A 23471-nucleotide genomic window follows, 5' to 3' on the forward strand; every position below is an offset into this window, starting at 1 on the left:
AATCAAGTAGGATTTATCCATGAGATGCAAGGATGGTTCAACATATACACATCAATCCATATGAAAGGCCACATTAACAGAATGAAGGATAAAAATCAAACGATAATCTCAATATATGTAGAAAATGTATTCAACAAACTTCAACATCCTTTCATAATAAACATAAAAAACTCTAAAGAAACCAGGTACAGAAGGTATGTACCTCAACACAAAGAATATATATGATAAGCCCACAGTTAACATCATACTCAGTGGTGAAAAGCTCCAACAAAAAAAGGTTAGAACTAATAAATTCACTAAATTTTAGGATACAAAATCAACAACATACAAAGATCAGTAATGTTTCTACACACTGGCAGCACTGAAATCAATAAAATCAATAAAACAATCCCATTTATAATAGCGTAAGAAAAAAGATGATATCTGTTCACTGAAAACTATAAAACATTGATAAAAGAAATTGAAGAAGACACAAATAAATGGAAAGATATTCCACGTTTACAGATCAGAAGAACTGATATTGTTAATGTTCATACTACCCAAAGCAATCTACAGATTCAATGTAATCCCTATCAAAATTCCAAGAGCATTTTCACAGAAATAGAAAAAAAACCCTAAAATTCATATGGAACCACAATACAACCTTTAGACAAAGCAAGCTTGAGCAAAAAGAACAAAGTTGGTGGCATCACACTACCTGATTTCAAAATATACCACAAAACAATAGTAATCAAAACAGAATGGTAATGCCATAAAAAGCAGACATAGAGACCAATGGAACAGAATAGAGAGCCGAGAAATAAATCCATTCATTTACAGTCAATTGACCTTTGACAAAGGTGCCAAGAACACACAGTGGAGAAAGGACGATCTCTGCAAATGATACTGGGAACACTGCCTGTGGAGAAGAATGAGATTGGACCCTTATTTCACCATATACAAAATCAACTCATAATGGACTAAAGACTTAAATGTAAGACCTGAAATGGTAAAACTGCTAGAAGAAAATGGAGAGGAAATGCTCTTGACATTGACCAGCATAGTGATTGTTTTGGATATAACTCCAAAAGCATAGGCTTCAAAAGAGAAAATAGAGAAATGGGGTTGGATCAAAGTAAAAAGCTTCTGCACAACAAAGAAAAATGTGAAGAGAAAATCTACAAAATGGGAAAAAAATTTGTAAACCATACAGCTGATAAGGGCTTAATATTCAAAATGTACAAGGAGCTCAGTAGGAAGAAAACAAATAACCCAATTTAAAAATGGGCAAAGAGCCTGAATAGACATTTCTCAAAAGAAGTCATACAACTGGCCAACAGGTATGTGAAAAAACACTCGACATTGGTAGTCATTAGGGCAACATTGCTAATTATTAGAGAAATGCAAAGAAAATCACCTCACACCCATTGGAATGGCTACTACAAGAAAGATGAAAGATAAATGTTGGTGAGGATATGGAGAAAAGGAACCCCTTGTACACCATTGATGGGAATGTAAATTAGTCTAGCCATTATGGGACACACACAAAAGTGTCTTTAGAAATTAAAAACAGAACTACTATATAACCCAGCAATCCCACTTCTGGATATACATCCAGAGGAAATGAAGTCAGTATGTCAAAGAGATGCCTGTGTTATTTACAATAGCCAAGATATGGAATCAACCTAAGTGTCCATCAGTGGCAGAATGGATAGCAAACTTGTGGAATATAGATACACAATGAAATACTATTCAGCCTTAAAAATACAGAAATCCTGCCATTTGTGAACACATGGATGACCCTAGAGGTTCATTATGCTAAGTGAGATAAGCCAGGCACAGTAAGACAAACACTGATCTCACTTACACGTGGAACATAAAGCAGTTGAACTCATAGAAGCAGAGAGTAGAATGGTGGTTACCTGGAGCTGATAGGGCAGGATGAGGTGAGAGAAAGTTTCGGTTAGACAGAAAGAATAAGTTTCGGGGACAATAGTTAATAACAATGTACTGTATGCTTGAAAATTACTAAGAGGATAGATCTTAAATGTTCTCACCACAAAAAAAAAAAAAAAAAAGGCAAGCATATGAGGTGCTGGATATGTTAATTAGTTTGATTTAATCTTTTCACAATTTATACATATATTAAAATATCACATTGTACACTGTAAATAAATACAATTTTTTATTTGGTAGATTATACCTTAATAAAACTGGTGGGGGAATAAAGTCAGGCAGAGTTCCTACTGCCAGAGAGAGAGAGAGAGAGAGAAAGAAATTAATGAAACAACCAGGCAGAGTAGCTCACACCTGTAATCCCAACACTTTGGAAGGCTGAGGTGGGAAGATCACTTGAGCCCAGGAGGTCAAGGCTGCAGTGAGCTGTGACTGCACCACTGCATTCCAGCCTGGGAAACAGAGCAAGACACTGTATCCAATTAACAAAAAGAAAGAAAGAAAGAAAAGAAAAGAAAGTACTGAAATAAAGAAAATAACAATAGTCGGCCAGGTGCGGTGGATCACGCCTGTAATCCCAGCACTTTGGGAGGCCGAGGAAGGCGAATTACGAGGTCAGGAGATCGAGACCATCCTGGCTAACACGGTGAAACCCCGTCTCTACTAAAAATATGAAAAAATTAGCCAGGCATGGTGGTGGGCGCCTGTAGTCCCAGCTACTCCAGAGGCTGAGGCAGGAGAATGGCGTGAACCTGGGAGGCGGAGCTTGCCGTGAGCCGAGATCACGCCACTGCACTCCAGCCTGGGTGACAGAGCAAGACTTTGTCTCAAAAAAAAGGAAATAGGCCGGGCGCGGTGGCTCACGCCTGTAATCCCAGCACTTTGGGAGGCCGAGGCGGGCGGATCACAAAGGTCAGGAGATCGAGATCATGGTGAAACCCCGTCTCTACTAAAAATAGAAAAAATTAGCCGGGCGCAGTGGCGGGCGCCTGTAGTCCCAGCTACTCGGGAGGCTGAGGTAGGAGAATGGCGTGAACCCGGGAGGCGGAGCTTGCAGTGAGCCGAGATTGCGCCACTGCACTCCAGCCTGGGCGACAGAGCGAGACTCCGTCTCAAAACAAAAAAAAAAAAAAAGGAAATAACAATAGTCAACACAACCAGGTAACCAAGTTAGTTTCTGAAAAGATCAACTAAATTGACAAGTTTATAGCTAGATTGATCTAGAAAAAAACACGCAATTAATAGAATCAGAAATGAAATAATGTAGTAATGCAATCCTTACACATTGCATTAGTAGTAATGTGACCTTACTGAAGTAAAAAAGATTATAAAAATATACTATAAACAACTGTATGCCAATAAATTATCTTGGATGAAAGGAACAAATTCCTAGAAAGCACAAACTAGCAAAACTGTCTCATGAAAAACAGACTATCTATATAGATCTATAACAACAAAGAAATTGATTAGTAAATTTAACACTGCCCATAAAGAAGTAATTTTAAAACTTCCCATAAAACTTCTCTATCAGATGGCTTTAGTGGTAAATTTTACCAAACGTTTAAAGAAGAATCAATGCCAATTCCATACACACTGTTTTGAAAAACGGAAGAGGAGGAAACATTTTCTAACTCATTCTATGAGGCCAGTCTCACTCTGATATTAAAAACAGACAACACATTACAAGAAATGAAAATTACAGACACTCCTAGAAATACAAAAAATCCTTCACAAAAAAACTAGAAAACCAAATCTAGCAACACAAAAAATAAGTATATACCATGACCAAGTGAAATTTATCTAAAAATGCAAAGTTGGCTTAGCATATGAAAGTCAATTAATATAATACACCATATCTATAAAATAAAGAAAAACTATATGATCATCTCAATAGATACAGAAAAACCATTTGACAAAATCCAACACCCTTTTTGATAAATATACTCTCCAAAGTAGGAATAGAAGGAAATTTCTTCAATATCATAAAGGGTATCTATAAAAAAACCAACAGCTAACATCATACTTGATGGTAAAAGATGAAATGCTTTCCCCCTAAAATCAGGAACAAGGATGCCCTTTCTGGCCCCTTCTATTCAACAGTGTACCAGAAGTTCTAGTCAGGGTAATTAGGCAAGAAAATAAAATAAAAGGCATCCAGATAGGAAAGGAAAAAGTAAAAACTATCTCTATTCACAGATGACATGATCTTAGATACAGAAAATCCTCCAACCCAGTTGACAGATCTAGAAAATCCAAAGGCATTCGCTAAAAACTTTTAGACTTAATAAATAAGTTCAGCAAAGTTGCAGGATACAAGATCGATATACAAAAATCATTGTATTTTTATACACTTGCAATGGAGAATCTGAAAATAAAAATAAAACAATTCCATTTACAGATGCATTCAAAATAATAAAATACTTAAGAATAAAATTAACACAATAAGACCTAACTTATACTCTGAAAACAACAAAATATTGTTGAAAGAAATTAAAGATCGAATAAATGAAACCACACCTCATGGTCACGGATCAGAAGACTTAATATTGTTAAGATAGCTATATTCCCCAAACTGATCTACCAGCTCAGCATGGTCTCTATCAGAATCACAGGTGGTTTCCTTGTAGAAATTGACAAGCTGAAAGTAAAATTTATATGAATATTCAAAAGACTCAGAATAGCCAAAGAATCTTGAAAAAATGAAAACAAAGCAGGAGGACTTTCACTTTTCTGTTTCAAAACCTACTACAAAGCAATAGTAATTATGCCAGTGTGGTACTGACATAAGGAGAGACATATAGATCAATGAAATAGAATTAAGAGTCTAGAAGAAGCCCATGTGTCTATGATCTATTGATTTTTGACAGAGGCGCCAAAACCATTCAAACTCGGGAGTGGGGTGGGGTGGTGCAGGGAGAAATAGTCTTTTCAACAAATGTTACTAAGATAACTGGATAGACACATGCAAAAGAATGAATTTGGACCCTTACTTCACACCATGTGAAAAAAAAAATGAACTAAAAATGCATCAAAGACTGAAATGGAGGGTTTGGTGGTGATAAAAGGTACAGTGATTCTTTTCGAAGTGATGAAAATGTTCTAAAATTGATTGTGGTGATCACTGCACAACCCTACGAACATCTAAACACTATTAAATTATAAACTTTAAGTGGATAAACTATATGGCATGTTAATTATTCTCAATATAGCTATCACAAAAATAGCAATACAAAAATACGTAGAATACAGCTAAAGCACTGTGTAGGGGAAAATACATACCTTAAATGTTTGGAAAAGAAGAATGGGCTAAAACCAATGACCTATAAGCACCTACATTAAAATAGGAAGAGAAAATTAAACACATTATTTAGAAGGAAAGAAATAATAAAGAGAAGAAATCAATGAAATAGAAAACTAGCTCATTAATAGAGAAAAATCAATGAAATTAATACTCCTTCTTTGGAAAGATAAACATAAATGATAAACTTCTGGCTAGACTGATGAAGACAATAGAGAAATGCTACAAATTACCAATAACAGGAATGCAAAAAGGAATGTAACTACAAAGTAAGAATAAATTTGCCTACAAATTTGACAACTTAGATGAGATAGGCAAATCCTAGCAAAACACAAATTACCAAAATGACTTAAGATATAAGAAATCCTCTTGGGCGAGGTGGCTCGCACCTGTACTCCCAGCACTTTGGGAGCCTGAGGCAGACGAATCATGAGGTCAGGAGTTCGAGACCAGCGTGGCCAACATGGTGAAACCCTGTCTCTACTAAAAATACAAAAAAATTGCTGGGCATAGTGGCGGGCGCCTATAATCCCAGCTACTCGGGAGGCTGAGGCAGGAGAATTGTTTGAACCCAGGAGATGGAGATTGCAGTGAGCTGAGAGCACACCAGTGCACTCTAGGCTGGGTGACAGAGTGAGACCCCATCTCAAAAAACCAAAAAATATATATATGCAATCTAATAATGTATTTTTGAAAATACATCATGACTTTGCACCACGAGTGCAGCCTGGGTGACACAGCTAGAACCTGTCTCAACAAAAAACAAAACCACCATGACCTACTATCCAGGAATATATTTTTTAAAGCAATGTATTAACCAGTTTAACAAACTAAAAAATAAAAGTGATATAACCATCTCAATAGCTTTAGAAAAAGCATTTGATAAAATTTTATACCCATTCATGATACAAACTCTAAGTAAACTTAGGCCAGGCGCAATGGCTCATGCCTGTAATCCCAGCACTTTGGGAGGCCGACGTGGGCAGATTACCTGAGGTCAGGAGTTTCAGACCAGCCTGGCCAACATGTCGAAACCCTGTCTCTATTAAAAATACAAAAAAAAAATTAGCCATGCACAGTGGCGGGCGCCTATAATCCCAGCTACTCAGGAGGCTGAGGCAGGAGAATTACCTGAACCTGGGAGGTGGAGGTTGCAATAAGCCAAGATTGTGCCACTGCATTCCAGCCTGGGCGACAGAGCAAGACAGTCTTGGTGGAAACACACACACACATACACATACACACCCCACACAGACACAACTTCAAGGAAACTTGCAAGAAAAGGGAATGTTTTCAACTTGACAAAATGCTTCTACAAGCCTGGCCAACACGGTGAAACCCCGTTTCTACAAAAAATGCAAAAATTATCTAGGCATGGTGGCACACCCCTGTATTCCCACCTACCGGGAGGCTGAGGTGGGAGAATTCCTTGATCCCGAGAGGCGGAGGCTGCAGTGAGCCGAGATCACGCCACTGCACCCCAGCTTGGGTGACAGAGTGAGACTCCATATCAAAAAAAGTAAAAAAAAAAGCTTCTACAAAAAACCTGCAGCTAATATCATATTCAAAGATGAAACACTGAGTCCTATTCCCTTATGGCTATATATGAGGCAAAAAAAATATCCACTCTCACCACTTTTATTCAATCCTGATGTTTGAAGTACTAGGCAGAAGAAAAGGGCATTCTGAGAAGAGTAAAAGAGAAGCAGTAAAACTATCTTTATATATTTAGGTCATAACTGCATATGTAGAAAATCCTTTTAAAATCTACAAAAACATACTAGGACTAAAACATTGAATTTAAGCAATGTTACAGAATAGAAGGTCACAAAATTCTATTCTACTTTTGTGTATAGGCTATCAAAACCTGGAACATAAAATTCAAGAATAAAATATCATTTTTACAATGGCATTGTAAAAACTCATGAGATATTCTATAAGAGCCACAAAAAAAACTCATGAGATAATATGGGATACATTTAACAAAATATATTTAATAGCTGTACACTGAAAAGTACAAAACATTGTTCAGAGAAATAAAAGACCTACCTAAATAAATGAATGGATACACCATGTTTATGGATTGGAAGACTCAATATTGTTAAAATCCCAACTCTTCCCAGACTGATCTGTATATTCAAAATAATGCTAATCAAACCCCAAGTAGGGTTTTTTTTTCTGTAGAAAATGATATGATCATTCTAAATTTATGTGGAAATGCAGAGGAACCATAGTAGCCAAACATTTGGGGAAAAGAACACATTTGGAGGACTTAACTGACTCATTTCAAGATCTACCATAAAGATATATTAATCAAGTCACTGGGTTACTGGCTAAGGATAGATGTATACCCAGAAGAGAGTACAGAAACAGATCCACACATATATGATCATTTGATTTTTGTGAAAATGTTGTAGACAATTCAATGATGAAATAAGTCTTTTCAATAAGTGGTGCTGGATGACTTCGTATCTGTATGGGAAAAAAGGAACCTTGACCCTTCCCTTACATCATACACAAGTATTAATTCAATTGTAGCACAGATCTAAACATAAAATCTAAAAATATAAAACTTCTAAAAGAAAGTCTATGCACCTTGGTACATGCAAAGATTTATCAGGATACAGAAGTACAAAGTATACAAAGAAAATTGGTAAACTGGATTTCATCAAAAATGTAAAACTTCTATTCTTAGAATGATTTTATTAAGAAAACAGAAAGGCAAACCAATGACTGGGAGAAAATATCCAAAATCTAAAATGTTCAAAAAATAACTACAACTTAATAACAAGAAGATAAACATGTCAATAAAAAGATGGGCAATAGATTTGAACAGCTACTTCACAAAAGAAGATAGATTCATGACCGATAAGCATGTGAAAAGCTGTTCAACATCATTTGTCATGAGGAAAAGGCAAACTAGAATACTAATGTGACAGCCTTATTCATCTATTAACAATACCAAGTGTGGGCTCAAGCCTGTAATCCCAGCACTTTGGGAGGCCGAGGCGGGCGGATCACGAGGTCAGGAGATCGAGACCATCCTGGCTAACACGGTGAAACCCCGTCTCTACTAAAAATACAAAAAATTAGCCGGACGAGGTGGCGGTCGCCTGTAGTCCCAGCTACTCGGGAGGCTGAGGCAGGAGAATGGCGTAAACCCGGGAGGCGGAGCTTGCAGTGAGCTGAGATCCGGCCACTGCACTCCAGCCTGGGCGACAGAGCCAGACTCCGTCTCAAAAAAAAAAAAAAAAAAAAACAATACCAAGTATGGGAGAAGAAGATTTAGAGCAACTCGAACCATTACACAGTGCAAGTGGGAGTGTAAAGTGATGCAACCACTTTGGTTTCTTGTTTGTTTTTTGTCTCCATCTCCTCCAGCATTTATCCTTTGTGTTACAAATAATACAATTATACTTTTAGTTATTTTTAAATGTACAATAAATTACTATTGACTATAGTCACCCTGTTGTACTATCAAATACTAGATATTATTTATTCAATTTGTCAGGTTTTTACAAAGTTAAGCATACTTACCATATAATCCAGCAATTCCACTCCTAGTTATTTATCCAAGAAAAATGAAAACTTACATGCACACACAGACTTGAACACAATGTTCACAGATATTATATTCCTCATGGCCAAAAACTAGAAACAACCTGTTATGGACAAAACTGCGTCTCCTCCAAATTCATACATTGAACCCTAATCCCCCAGGGTGACTCTATTTGGAGACAGGGCCTTTAAAGAGGTAATTAAGGTTAAATAAATGGGGTTATAAGGACAGGATCCTAACCCAACATGACTGCTGTCCTTATAAGAATAGGGAGAGACACTGAGGATGTGCATGCACAGAAGAAAGGCCATGCGAGAACGTAGCAAGAAGGCAGACATTCGCAGACCAAGGAGAGAGGCTCCAGGAGAAACCAAACCTTCCGGCACTGTTATCTTAGACTTCCAGTCTCCAGAACTGTGAGAAAATCATTCAGAGAGAAATAAACAAATCCACAATTACAGAAGATCTTAACATGTCTTTCAGTAATTGAGAGATCAAGAATACAAATACAGTAAGGATTTATAAGATTTGACTGACACTATTAACAAGCCTAATCTAATATGGAAATATATATAACACATATATATGCATGCACCAAGAAGTGAGCACAGATGCTTTTCAAGGTCATGTAGAATATTATCAAATATTGATAACATAATCTGCCACTAAGCAATTCTTAGCAGACAGCAAAGAATTATCACAAGCCATTTTATCTGATCACAATATTGGAAACATTAGACAATAAGATATTAGACACAAGAAAGTAAAAATAGACGGATAACCTCAAGTCCTCTGTACATTGGAAGGTTTTTTAAAACTTCAGGCCAGTATGCTGGCTCATGCCTCTAAACCCAGCACTTTGGGAGGTTGAGGTGGGAGGATCGCTTGAGGCCAGGAGATCAAGACCAACCTGGGCAATACAGTAAGACTCCATTGCTACAAAAAAATTAAAAATTAGCTGGGTGTGGTGGCTCACACTTGCAGTGTTAGCCACTTGGAGGCTGAGACAGGTGGATCACTTGTGCCCAGGGGCTGGAGGCTGCAGTGAGCTATGATCGTACCACTGCACTCCAGCCTGGGAACAGAGTGAGACTCTGTCTCAAATAAACAAACTTCAGTAATTAAAAATAAATCATAACGAAACTAGATGATATTAAAAACAAAATGGCAATGAAAGCATTACCTCAAAACTTGTGGGCTGCAGGTGGCTGCACCCAAAAAAATATAGAGAAATTTCCAGTCTTCAATGTACACAAAAGAAGAAAGATATAAAATCACAAAATATGATACATTGATTCTAAAATTCATTTGAGACAGTTTAATAAGGACCAAGTACAGTCAAAATAATTTGAGGGAACATTAATTCTCCCAGATATCAAGACTCAATATAAAATTATAGTAGCTACAAGAGTGTATTATTGACAAAGGGATAAACAGACCAATGGGGCAGAATGTATGGGAACTTATTTTTATGACAAAGTAGACTTGACATATTTCAGAGAAGAAAGGATAATGGATATCTGTTCACAAAGATAAAAATTACATGTCTACTCCAAACTACACAAAATCAATCTCAAATAGGTTAAAGTCCTAAATGTAAATGTCAAAATTTCACATACTTTCAAACATTTACAAGAACTTTTTTGTTGTTTTTTTGAGACGGAGTCTCGCTCTGTGGCCCAGGCTGGAGTGCAGTGGCATGATCTTGGCTCACTGCAAGCTCCACCTCCTGGGTTTACGCCATTCTCCTGCCTCAGCCTCCCGAGTAGCTGGGACCACAGGCGCCGCCACCTCGCCCGGCTAATTTTTTGTATTTTTAGTAGAGACGGGGTTTCACCATGTTAGCCAGGATGGTCTCGATCTCCTGACCTCGTGATCCGCCCACCTCGGCCTCTCAAAGTGCTGGGATTAGAGGCGTGAGCCACTGCGCCCGACCTAGAAGAATTTTTAAATGAAAATATAGGAAAGTATCTCTCTGGCCTTGGGACTGTATAGGATTTCTTAAAGAAGACATAACATTATAAACTATATAGGAAAAGATTGATAATAATTCTGAGTATATCAGAACTTAACATGCCTGTTTATATTGCAAGGAAGGTGAAAAGACAAACCACAGACAAGGACAAGATAATTGTAATATCTTTAAAAGGATTATTATCAAGAATATATAGAGAATTCTGTTAAAAATCAATATGAAGGCAGAGCATGGTGGCTCATGCCTGTGATCCCAGCACTTTGGGAGGCCGAGGTGGGCGGATCACGATGTCAAGAAATCGAGACCATCGTGGCCAACATGGTGAACCCCCATCTTTACTAAACATACAAAAAAAAACCTAGCTGGGCAGGGTGATGCACACCTGTAGTCCCAGGTACTCGGGAGGCTGAGGCAGGAGGATCACTTGAACCTGGGAGGCGGAGCTTGCAGTAAGCTGAGATCGCCACCGCACTCCAGCCTGGTGACAGAGTGAGACTTCATCTCAAAAAAAAAAAAAAAAAAAAAAAAAAATCAATCAATCAATATGAAGAAGATAAGTTACCCAAAAAAGCTACCCAACAGAAAAATGGGCAAAGTTTACCAAAATTTCATTCCAGAGAAATTCAAGAAAACGTTCATAGAGGAAGAATCCTAAATGGCTAAGAAACATGAAAAGGTCTTCGATTTTACTTGTAATCAAAAGTATAGAAAAAAATTGTCTGACAATATCAAGTATTGATTTGTATTTGAGAAAATAACTCATGATTTCTAACGGCAGAATGACACTTTAGAGAGCAATCTGACAAAAACTTAGAGAAGAATTGAAATTGCACATATCTTGGATCTATTCCAGGCATATAGCTTTTTAAAATTCACTTCCAGGCATAAACATAAGGAAACATGTAGTCAAGGAGAAATGTAAAAGGTTTCTTGCAGTGTTTTATCACAGAAAAAAGTGAAAAAAAATTAAATTTCCTTCAATATGGGAATGAATTTTAAAAAGGAAATATTTATATAATGAATATATGCAACTGTTTGAGTAAAACAGTACACTATATATATCAAAGTAGATGTGTCAAAATTATAACATTGAGCAAAGAGGGCAAGTTGCAAATGAATATCTCCAACTATGTTTGTTATCACTTAAATAAAAACCAAAACATACCAAACAACATTATACATTATTTGTGGGTGTAAGATTGTAGAAAAAGTATAACCATATGCAAAGGAGTTAGACACACTGATAGGAAAGTTACGCACACCAGCAATTAGGAAGGTAGGAGGGAAAAGGATGAGATAAGTTTTATCTGTAATGTTTTATTTCTTTAAACAAGAAGACATTTGAAGCAAATACAGCAAAATGTTAGTATCCTTACATGTGGGAGCTGGGGATATGTTTATCTGTTTTGTTACCTTTTTTGCACTTTTTTTTTTGTATGTTTGAAATAGTTTCTAATTTTAACAAATGCTAATGATTGTTCTGGATGTAGGGTAGTTAAGAGATTGTAGAAGAATCAAAGTATAAGGAGAATGGTTAACATTCTTATATTGATTAGTGTTTGTTCATACATTTATTTTATGGAAGGCCAAACAAAACTCTCTTAAATATGATGCAGGATATATTATAAGCATATTTTTCCAAACTTACTTGCTCAACCTCTCTGTTGAGGGAATCTACTTTTTCTTTTAATCTGTTACCCTCTGCCTCAGCAGTGATAAGTTCCAGTTTGAGGGTATTGTTATCTGCCTCTGATTGACGGGCTTTATTTTCCCAGTTTTCAGCATCTTCATTGGCTTTTCGAAGTTGTTCCATCATTTGCCGGTTCTCAGATTCCTGAAAAGCAAACGTTAGCTATTACTTTAAAACATTTAAAATGTTCAACATATGATAAAATTAAACATTATTTTCCAAGTCATTGGGAATTCACTTGCCATGAGAAGCATTTATAATAGAACTCTGAGGAAATGCATCTATACTCTTAGTTTAGAAAACAGGTCATCCTGTAATTAACAAAGACAGTGCAGTCAGGATCTGCCCTGGCTCCTGAGTGACACTCAGTGAACACTAGTAAATAGTAAATTTAAGTCAGTTACTCTTTTCTTCAAGACCTGAATGAATTTGTTCTTATATTTCCTTTTGTTCAAAGTCCTCCACAGCCTGCTTTTCCCATATGTCTGCTTACGGACTACTTGCTGGTCTGATTTCTGAGTCTCTGACCTTTCGTACTGGTGTATTCCCTTGTTCCTGACCAATTTACTGGGCTGTGCTGGCTACAGAGCTTCTGAGTACTTGCATATTTTAAGTGTCAACTTCTGATAATTTCCTGTCTGGTGCCTGACTTTTATTCATAGCCCCAGCCTTAATTATCTTGATCATGAACTGTTCTACGATTATCTTTTACCTGCTAGTCTAGTAAATTTCCCTGCCAGTCTAGTAACTTTCCTGAAATTGCTCAGAAGTAAACTATCAAACCTATGCCAATAAACACTGGTTGTAAATATGCATTCATGTATAAATTGAGCATACAATAAGAACCAGAGTTTTCAAACTTTCAAAATTCTATCATGAGCAGAGTAATTGAAGTAGGGTCTGATTTCTAGTAGGGAAATAAGGAAGGGAAGAAATTCAGCTCCACGAACAACATAATTGACCAAGTAATCATCATTAGGCTATTTTTAAAAACATTTTATTATGGTTTGGTGAATTCATTCTAAAAAATTAGTTGTAATTTTGGTAATTAATTATTTAAAAGATCTCTTTCTCTCCTGTTAATAGTGCACGTCCCTATCAGAAATCCTGGGCTAAATAAAATGACCAAATTGCAATAAATAATGTCTCACTAATACTCCTTTCAAATCAGATAAGCCATCTCTTGATTACGATTATTGGTGGAAATTCAGCTAATAGTGCCACCTTGTGGCCTCTGATGTGAAAGGTCTTTGCCAAGTCTGTGTCAGTCAACGATATATGAAACTACCTTATTGGCTTTCAAGATTCAGATACTCCGAACGTGTCAGTAGGAACCTGATACGTGTTTTCCATGATTGTACTAACAATAATAGTTGTGTACAGAGTATGTACTTGGAGGGTGCTTGTACAATATACTTAAAGGAATTTTATTCACATCGATTTTTACCCTCTTTTTGTGCAGTACTTATGTCTATGTCATTCACTTAAAACTGCCTTGCAGCTTTGTGTTGTTAGGTGTGGATGTGAAGCCTCCCCAATAACACCTTGTATTTCTCTAAAATAGGAACCATTTTTACATTAAATTTAGTTCTGTGACCAGGTAGTACATTGCTCAAAGTGAAAAGGGATTCCATAGAATGTCTCTCCTGTCCTCCAACCACCCAGTGCTCCCTCCTTCTTGGCAAGCAGAAAGCATATTTTACCCTTTTTCTTATCCTCCCATAGAAGCCAGAGAAGTGTTGAGCCTGAGAGGCAACACTATAAAGAAAATGAAACTGTTCTTTGGGATTCTCTATTTCCTGCTTTCAGGATCTCTTTTACTTCAATATGGTGCCTCCCCTGTATCCACAGCTCCCTCTGGCCACCCACAAGTGTCACTGCAACACTCCATAGGCCTCAGCTGGAATCCTTTGCATTTCTTGCCTAAATTATGGTTACAACCTCTTCTAACTGCTCTCTCCACTTCTAATTTTGTTACCCTTCTGGTTTATTCTTGACATTTCCAAAATAAACTTCCTAAAAGGTAATCCTTAAATAACTTTTATGTTTTAGTTCTAACAAAAGCTTCTGAAAATAGGGTTCAAAGGTCTTTCTTACCTCTCCTTTATCATCCACTTGTACACGCTACTGTACCTACAGGACCTACTTTTTCCCCTACACCTTTGCTTATGGTGTGCCCACTGCCTGGGAGTCATTCTGTTTCCTCTCCGTTTTTCATCTCTGGCACTCCAGCACCTAGCACACTGCATGAATGAGTGAATGAATGAAGTACTCCATACTTCTTGATAATCTATCCCTATCAAAATGGATCTGTGGTTCATTCTCTCAGGGCCTGTATCCATCCAGTGTTATGCAATCTCATAAACAAATTCATACTAGGATGCTAAAATCCACAGCACTTTGGAAGGCCAAGGTGGGAGGATCACATGAGCATAAGAAGCTTGATGTGTGATGTCTGAAAATATAATTCTAGAATCTAAAAGTTCTAATCCCTAATGGAGGAATTTCAGGTAATGTTACTAACAGACTAGAGAGATGAAGGGAAGTGTTTACCACTGGCTGAAAGCTTACTATGTTAAATGTTGCTCTGGGCTGTGTGCTGTGGCTCATGCCTATAATCCCAGCACTTTGGGAGGCCGAGACAGGTGGATCACTTCAGGTCAGGAGTTCCAGACCAGACTGGCTAACATGGCGAAACCCCTGTCTCTACTAAAAATGCAAAATTAGCTGTAATCCCAGCTACTCATGAGGCAGGAGAATTGCTTGAACCTGGGAGGCAAAGGTTGCAGTGAGCCGAGATTGCACCACTGCACTCCAGCCTGGCAACACAGTGAGCCTGTCTCAAAAAAAAAAAAAATGTTGCTCTGGATATTCATTTATTTATTTCTAACCTATTCCAAAATAGATTCAGATGGCTCACTGTGCTAGGTGTTTTAAATTATCTCACTTACTTGGGTGTTCTTCCTGATTACAGATGGGAAGAATCAGAGAGGTTGAGTAGCCTGCATAAATAAAAAGCCTTCTGTTCATTTATGGTATTACATTGCTGGAACCTTAAAATCAAGAAGTGTAGGAAACCACGTGCTTTTCCTACACAGGCTGCTTGCTGCCTGAAAGCAAGGATTGCAATTTAGGAATCCTTAGACTCTCTGCTGTCTCAAAGCCCTTAACAGTACTATGCATACCATAAATAAATGTTCAAGATGTGTTTGTGGACTGATATGAAATGATAAAGTAGTGTAAGTCGATTGATTACTATAATAGGTATAGTGTTACCTACATACCACTCAAACCATTAATGGGAACATTCTCCCTCAATTTTAGACAATATTTTAACTAATAGACATATTTAAAATCCTCAGTAAAGCTCCCTGTTTATTCCTGAGTTGCCACACGTGAACCACACTTACTGGAGTCATCTGATGTCACATACGTGTGCCTGGCCAAATGATTGCTAACAGAGAAGTGTGAGGAGAACCATCTGCCCTGTGGTCCTAAAAAAATAGATGGCCCTATAACAGGGTAATCAATTCTGATCTGCTACATAATCAGGTGGAACCTCTTTTGTTAGAGGTCTGTAATTGGAAACCCCACCACTTTCAATTACATTGTAAGTAAGGTCAAGTTGATTCTGGCCCTTCGTCCATCATCCAGTTAGGAAGATTCTGCTTGTCTAGAGTGGCAGAGTCGCAAAACAAAAGGGGCATATTCTCAAGGCATCTTTCTGAACATTCTAAATATGTAGTTAACCCACCATTGTCAAAACTAAAATCTACCATGTGTTGAAGAAAGCTTTGATTCACCCGTCCCTCTGAGTATACTCAATTCTAAATTAACGCAGTGAAAACTAAGTATCATGAGCAAAAAGGAAAAAAAACACATACTTCAGACTTTAATATGTTCTTCAGCTTGTTAACCTCCAGATTCGTATCTTGAACCTTCTGCTTTATGTCATTAAGTTCATTATGCGTGTCATTCAATTTTTTGGACAGTGCCTATGTGAAAAAAGAGGTACATATGACTAAAAAAAACAAAAAATTTCTATATCTCAAAAATACCATAAACAAAATTTTAAACACTTGGAACAAATAAAATTAACATACCTAATATATAAACTCATATAAAACCAGAAAACACATGAGCCCAATAGCAAGTGGGCAAATGACCCAAACAGGAAATTCACAAAAGGAAGCATAAGTAGATAAGACCTGAAAAAAACTAAACTTTACCAGCAACCGAAGATAAGCTACAACTGAAACAATGCATTACTATGTGCTTATCAAATTAATACAGATTTAAAGCTGTTCAGCTATGGCAAAGAATGGGCATTTCCACGTACTGCTGGAGTAAATGTAGATTTGCAGAAAGCAAATCTGTGATCAGGTATCTGGTGATATATCAAGAGACAATTTTTAAATGCTCATAAAAACAAGAAAGACAAAAATGTTGATTATTGTTGAAGGTGAGAGATGGCACATGGGGATTCATTATATTTGAAAATGTCTATTTACATTTTTTTTTTAATTTAAAAAAGAAAGCTCAGCTGGGTGTGGTGGCTCATTCCTGTAATCCAGGCACTTTGGGAGGATCACTTGAGCCTAAGAGTTTGAGACCAGCCTGAACAACATAGTGGGAACCCAACTCTACAAATAAATAAATAATAATTAAAAAGAAACCTCATAATCTGTGACTCAGTCTGAAATGAAATGTAATAAAATTTAATGAGATACTGTCATTAAGGCATTATTTGTTACAGTGACAATATTTATTCACATTAAGTGAATCATGCAGTAAATAACAGTATATCTACATAGTGGCATAACCACATAATAGAATATTACATACCTATGAGAAACGTTTGGAATGATTTTTAATAATAATGATTTTTAATAATAATAATAATTTTAAATAGGGAAATATTTGCCTATGTTAAATGAAAAAAAATCATGCTAAAACACAAAAATACCTCATTATCCCAATTTGTTAAAAATTGTGGTATCAAGGATAAAATTTCTTAGTTTCCACTTTCTAGTCTTCTACAATACAGGTTCTTAACCTGTGGTCCACAGAGAGAGACTTCTCTTCTACCTTGGGCCTATGACCATAACGAAGGAGAAAACTACTTTTGAACATATGTACATTGTTATGACAACAGTTTTCTTCTGATTATAAAAAATGTTTATGAAGTTTGAACAAGGCAGGAAAATGCTTACAATATTATAGTAAGCTAAAAATAGCTATAAAATATTTCTTGAGTGATATACTGGACAGTACAGTAAGTGCTTTCCAGGTATAGTCTCACTATCCGTTTTTTGTTTTTTTTTTGTTTTTTTTGAGACGGAGTCTCGCTCTGTCGCCCAGGCTGGAGTGCGGTGGCGCAATCTCGGCTCACTGCAAGCTCCGCCTCCCGGGTTCACGCCACTCTCCTGCCTCAGCCTCCCGAGTAGCTGGGACTACAGGCGCCCGCCACTGCGCCCGGCTAATTTTTTCTATTTTTAGTAGAGACGGGGTTTCACCATGGTCACTATCCGTTTTTACAGATGCTACAGAGACTCAGAGAAGTTGGTTTATATGATCACGTGCAGAGAGCGAGATTCAACCCATGTGAACCTTACTCGGCTCTACTACCTCTTCATGTAGAAAAAAGCATGATAGAAAATGATAGCTGATTTTATCCCACTACAATAGAAAGTGTGTGTAAAAATAGTGTTAAAATTTGTAAGTGCACTGAATAGCAATAAAAAAAATATGTCAAATGTAACAGTGACTAACTGGGTGTTAAAAACATGGGGACTTTTTTAAACTCTTAACTTTTTGTTTAGAAAAAAAGACTTCCTATAATAAGGTTCCACTTCTAAACCAATCAAAAAAATAGAAACTAAATTTCTGGGTTTTCATAAATAAGATATATCCACCTTTAGCCCATATGCTGTAGCTGTAAAGAGTACACAAAGGCAGACCTTATAAATTCCCATCTTTTGGTTTTTATTGCTATTCATTAATTTTTTTAATAAACTTTTAGAATAGTTTTGGATTTACAGAAAAGTTGTGAAGACAGTATAAAGAGCACCTCTGTTGTTAACATTTTACATTAGAATGGTACATATGTCACAATTAATAAACCAATATTGATAAATTATTATCTAAAGTCCATACTTTATTCAGAGTTCCTTCCTTTTTTACATAATGTCCTTTTTCTGTTCCAGGATCCCATTATTCATTAACTTTAAAAAAAAAAAACTTCAACCTTTCAGATAATTTTTTATAATTAACAAAGTATTACATCTTTATAGCTGTTTAAGTAAATTAATAATCTTTAACAGTTAAACAATACAGACTTTCAGGATGCAAACTAAATACACTGAAAGTCATATCAAAGTGGGGGAAATCATTTGGTCTTAAAAATTTTGAGAAGGGAAGAAATTTTCCAAATAGGATTTTTAAATGTTCAAGTTAAAATAAATGTTATTGGAAATGAGAACTGCAGATTAGACTTAAATATATTGCCTTAGGAAGAAAGAGTAATTATAAGAGGAACTTTCCTAAAAAGAATCACAGTGCTAATGAGGACCAAAAAACAAGGGCCAGTCCATACATTCATACTTAAAACAGAATTATACGTAGTCCATTTTTAAAGAAAACCTATTCTTTAAGGGTTCTCAAGGTTTTTATTCTCATTTGTTGATTATTCAAATATTTGTCCTTCAGTAAGGAAGTACTAAGATTTAATACAAATATAGCCCTGTTCTCTCTTGTCTTTAATATTTAACCCTTTGTGTCTGAGAGTTCCATTGAAAAATTATGTGGCCTATTTTGTTATTTAAAAAAAAAAAAAAAAAAAAAGGCTAGTTCCAGTATCTGAGCTCTTCTATAAAATGAAATGAGGGCTGTTCCTCACAAGAAATGCGTATTTTTTTTTTCTTGGAGAAAATAATTCTAGGAACAAGTGTACCTGGTTTTCTTGTTTGGCTTTAGCAAACTGTTCTTGGAGATTGTCATTGTCATGAGCCAAGATATCTCTTTCCCTGGCGATCTGGGCCAGCTCATCGTTTGTCTCATCCAGTTGCCGACGCATTCTGGAAATGTCTTGTTCACACATAATTAGGGCCTCAGTAGACTGTCTATTCCACAAATCAAAGAGTACATAAGAAGAGACATTTTACTGAAACAGAGCAACAAATTCTCACAAGACAGAAGATGGACAGTTAACATGAAAACATTTGAAGAGATTTTAAACACAATTGAATTTATAGGAATAAATACTGCAAAGACAGTGCATTAGAGTTTCTCAATGTTGCCATCATTGCACTATGAAAAGCATACTAAGTATACATAATAATCAATGATTTGCCAAATATTTCAAAACTTCTGACATCAAGTAATAGCAAGGGTTTCATCCTACCTCTGTTATGGCTTAGTCTCCTTTACAGGTTCCTCTTCCACTGCCCGCTTAAAAATTAATTAAAGGGCCCAAGCCTTAGCCTCTCAATTATTCTCACTCTAGCCTTTCTCTCAGACAAACTCTATTCATATCCATGGTTCCCAACCCCATCTATACCCAATGACTCCAAAATAATTATCTCCAGCTTTAGCCCCTCTGTTATACCCCAGACTTACATTTAACTGCTTACTAGACATGTCTACAATAAGGTCCCAAAGGTTCTTCGAATTCAGAGGTAAAATTATTTTTTCTCCTGATACTTTCTTCATGTTCAGTATTCATCCCTTGCCAGAAACTTGGCATTTTCCTAGTGTCTCTCCTTCATATAAAAGCACTTCACTCCTTCTGTCCCACAGCTCCTAAACCCCAATTTATCATCACCTCTTCTGCTTGGGTATCTTTCTAACACAAAAATCTCCTCAGAATTCTTTAATGATTTCTTATTGCCCCAAGAATATAATCAATACTCATTTGCCTATAACACAAGCCTCTGCCTGCCTATTTAGCCTTGTCCCTTCACTTCTCCCCTCACGCTCTAGGTTTCAATAACACTCAACCCACTTGTAGGTCAAGAGGCTTGCGAACGTGATGTGTGGTTCTTTGCTATTCTTTCTACTTTGAATGCCCTTCCCTTCCCCTTACTTTACTTGGCAAACACCATCCCCTCTTCTAGTTCCCTAGACAGACTTAGACCTCCTTTGATGAGAGAGTTAGCACCTTACATGTATCACTAAGCCCCTTGTTTCTTACTATCTTTGTACCTAACATGGTACTTGGCCCCCCAGTAAGTGCTCCAATATTTGTTGAATGACTGATTTACCTTGATGCCTGTTCCATCTCAGCAATGATATTCTTCATGCCTGAAATGGTCTTTTCCTTGAAAAATAATATAAGTATTAAATAAAAAAAATCTTAAGCTGTTATTTCTGTTAAAATTGAATGAACAAAAAGAAAATTTCCCCTTCCCTTTAGGTTTCCATTTGGTTTTAAAAACATGTATGTCCTATTCTTTTCCATACTTTAAAGTCTAGTATATCAACATGAATATTTGCATGGGGTAAAAATAGATTATGTTCATTAAAGTAAAGGCTATACTTAGGTGTAATTATATGAGATCAGTATATCAAATTCTTTCTTAAAAGATAGTTTGTGAAGTCGCCCAGGAACACAAGAACACCCTATAACCACCTGTTTTTGGAGGCAAACCAATGGTTTGGCATTGGATATTGGCATTTTATACTGGGATTAGAACTGGTTCTCTTGATCACATTCTTTATGTTATAAAACCCAGAGAAGCCAATCATGTATACCTAAATTTAGTATTTAAGAATAATTTTGATTAAGTATATTATTTATATTAGCCAGCAACAAAATCTTCAAAAAGCTGTTCCAATCCAATTACGTATAGAAGTATACTACTGATATTTAGGTGTGAGCTAATAAGGAGGTAAGCATTAGGCCTAGAGCAAAGGTAAGAAAAACAAACTATTTATATTTTCCTTTTTTAAAGGCGTGGTGAGGGAGTAAAAGTAGCAGAGTCAGTCAAGGCAGAGATGAGTTTGAGTATCTTAATGCCTTTAATACCAATCCCACACCTCTTTTTAAAACTTCCATTGACCCTGAACTAGTCCAACTATAAACAGATACTTAGAGCTAACATTAGCCCTAAAAAAGTAAGAAAGTTATTTCACTAAGTAATAACTGGATTTCACCTTGCTCTTTGAATTTTCAAATCTTAAGTCACCAAGTAAAAAGATTTTTAAAAACTCAAACCTATATTTTCCAACCAATTCTGTTCCTGTTTCCTTTTTTTTTTTTTTTTGAGACGGAGTTTTGCTCTTGATGTCCAGGCTGGAGTGCAAGGGCGCCATCTCGGTTCACTGTAACTTCCCCCTCCTGGGTTCAAGTGATTCTCCTGGCTCAGCCTCCTGAGAAGCTGGGATTACAGGCGTGCGCCACCACACCCAGCTAATTTTTGTATTCTTAGTAGAGATGGGGTTTCACTATGTTGGCCAGGCTGGTCTCATACTCCTGACTAAGCGATCCACCTGCATCTGCCTCCCAAGTGCTGGGACTACAGGCATGAGCCACTGCGCCTGGCTGTTCCTGTTTCTTTAGCGTTAGTTTTGCACACACTTGCGTGTGTATGTGTGCGTGCTATCTTCCCTTATTCATGTGCTCTCCTCTAGGGTATTTTTAGCTACAGTTTCCCATTCTGCTTTCTCATGGAATGGTACAGATTCCACATCTGGCAGTAATGGATGCTGGTGTGTTGTTAAAATATGCATTAAAAAAAAAAAGTTAAACTCCTTCAAGAAGGACAAGCCAATGAAGGAAAAACTAAAAGACAAAATACTCCTTAAAATGGAATGTTTACACATTTTTGAAATATAATTTAATACATTTCTAAAACAAATTCTGAAAAGCTAGTTGAACTAGTGCTTCTGAAAGTCCTTACTTGAGGCCGAGTGCGGTGGGTCACGCCTGTAATCCCAGCACTTTGAGAGGGTGAGGCAGGTGGAACACGAGGTCAGGAGTTCAAGACCAGCCTGACCAACATGGTGAAACCCCGTCTCTACTGAAAATACAAAAATCAGCCGAGTGTGGTGGTGGGTGCCTATAATCCCACTTACTCAGGAGACTGAGGCAGGAGAATCGCTTGAACTCGGGAGGTAAGGGTTGCAGTGAGCCGAGACTGTGTCACTGTACTCTAGCCAGGGCGACAGAGACTCTGTCTCAATAAAAAAAAAAAAAAAAGAAATTCCTTTCTTGATTAACCTTAAAATATGTTTGATAAGCCTAAAAAGGGCTTCGCTTTATCAATATAAACGCATCTTAAAAAAAAAAAAAAGATTATCTAGAAACATTGTAAAGTATCCAGGGCAACAAAATTTCTGGGTTAAATCCAATAATATATCCTCTTAGCCTATTTTTCTCTTAATACGACCTTAACACCACCATTTCTCAAGTGTGCCATCACTCCTTGTACAACCTCAGTATGTTCTAAGATGTACTCCTTGTACAACTTCAATGTTTAACAATTTTTAAAATAATATTTAATATTCCGTATTCAACCTCATATGTTGTCCAACTAGGGACGTAGATTCATGTTAACCGTCAAAATTCAGTCTGCACAGGATGGTGCTAAGTATATTTAGAAAAAATAAACTATAACATTATTCAAATAATTCTGGCTTTTCTTAACCAAAAATCTATGAAGTTGCTACTGAGTTTTCTAACTTTAATTGTTAGCAAGTAGTAAAACATTTTTTTAAACCATGAATACCAGGAAAAAAATCACTTTATTCACTATAATGTAGACTTTTCCATGCTAATTTATTTCTGTAATCTCCATGTGAACAGTATTAGTTTTCACCGAGTGGCCTTTGTTAGTTCAGCTCTGACATATCATTGCAGAGAACATTTCCTCTTTTGATTGCCTAACACTACCTTACAAGATATTTTCCCTACAGACGATGGATGTGTTTACTTTCATAAAATCTTATACAAAGTTCTTGATTTTGAAGTAGACTTGTAACTCAATATTGTTTGTGAAAGAAATATAACACTGGT

The 23471-nt window shown here is 36.6% G+C and overlaps 1 protein-coding gene across 12 annotated transcripts in view; it reads right to left on the reverse strand.

Moving 5' to 3' along the window:
• TSGA10 (testis specific 10) overlaps positions 1-23471 on the reverse strand; it is a 151988-nt gene that overhangs the window by 63381 nt on the left and 65136 nt on the right. For all 12 annotated transcript variants that reach the window (XM_008008145.3, XM_038004191.2, XM_008008140.3 and 9 more), the window contains 4 exons: positions 20719-20774; positions 19410-19578; positions 16342-16452; positions 12416-12601 (listed from right to left, as the gene is read on the reverse strand). In XM_008008145.3, coding sequence (XP_008006336.2) covers positions 12416-12601; positions 16342-16452; positions 19410-19578; positions 20719-20774 — 522 coding nt within the window. The remainder of the gene's footprint in view (positions 1-12415; positions 12602-16341; positions 16453-19409; positions 19579-20718; positions 20775-23471) is intronic.

The sequence above is a fragment of the Chlorocebus sabaeus genome, chromosome 14 (assembly GCF_047675955.1).
Source record: "Chlorocebus sabaeus isolate Y175 chromosome 14, mChlSab1.0.hap1, whole genome shotgun sequence".
Classification (NCBI taxonomy): domain Eukaryota; kingdom Metazoa; phylum Chordata; class Mammalia; order Primates; family Cercopithecidae; genus Chlorocebus; species Chlorocebus sabaeus.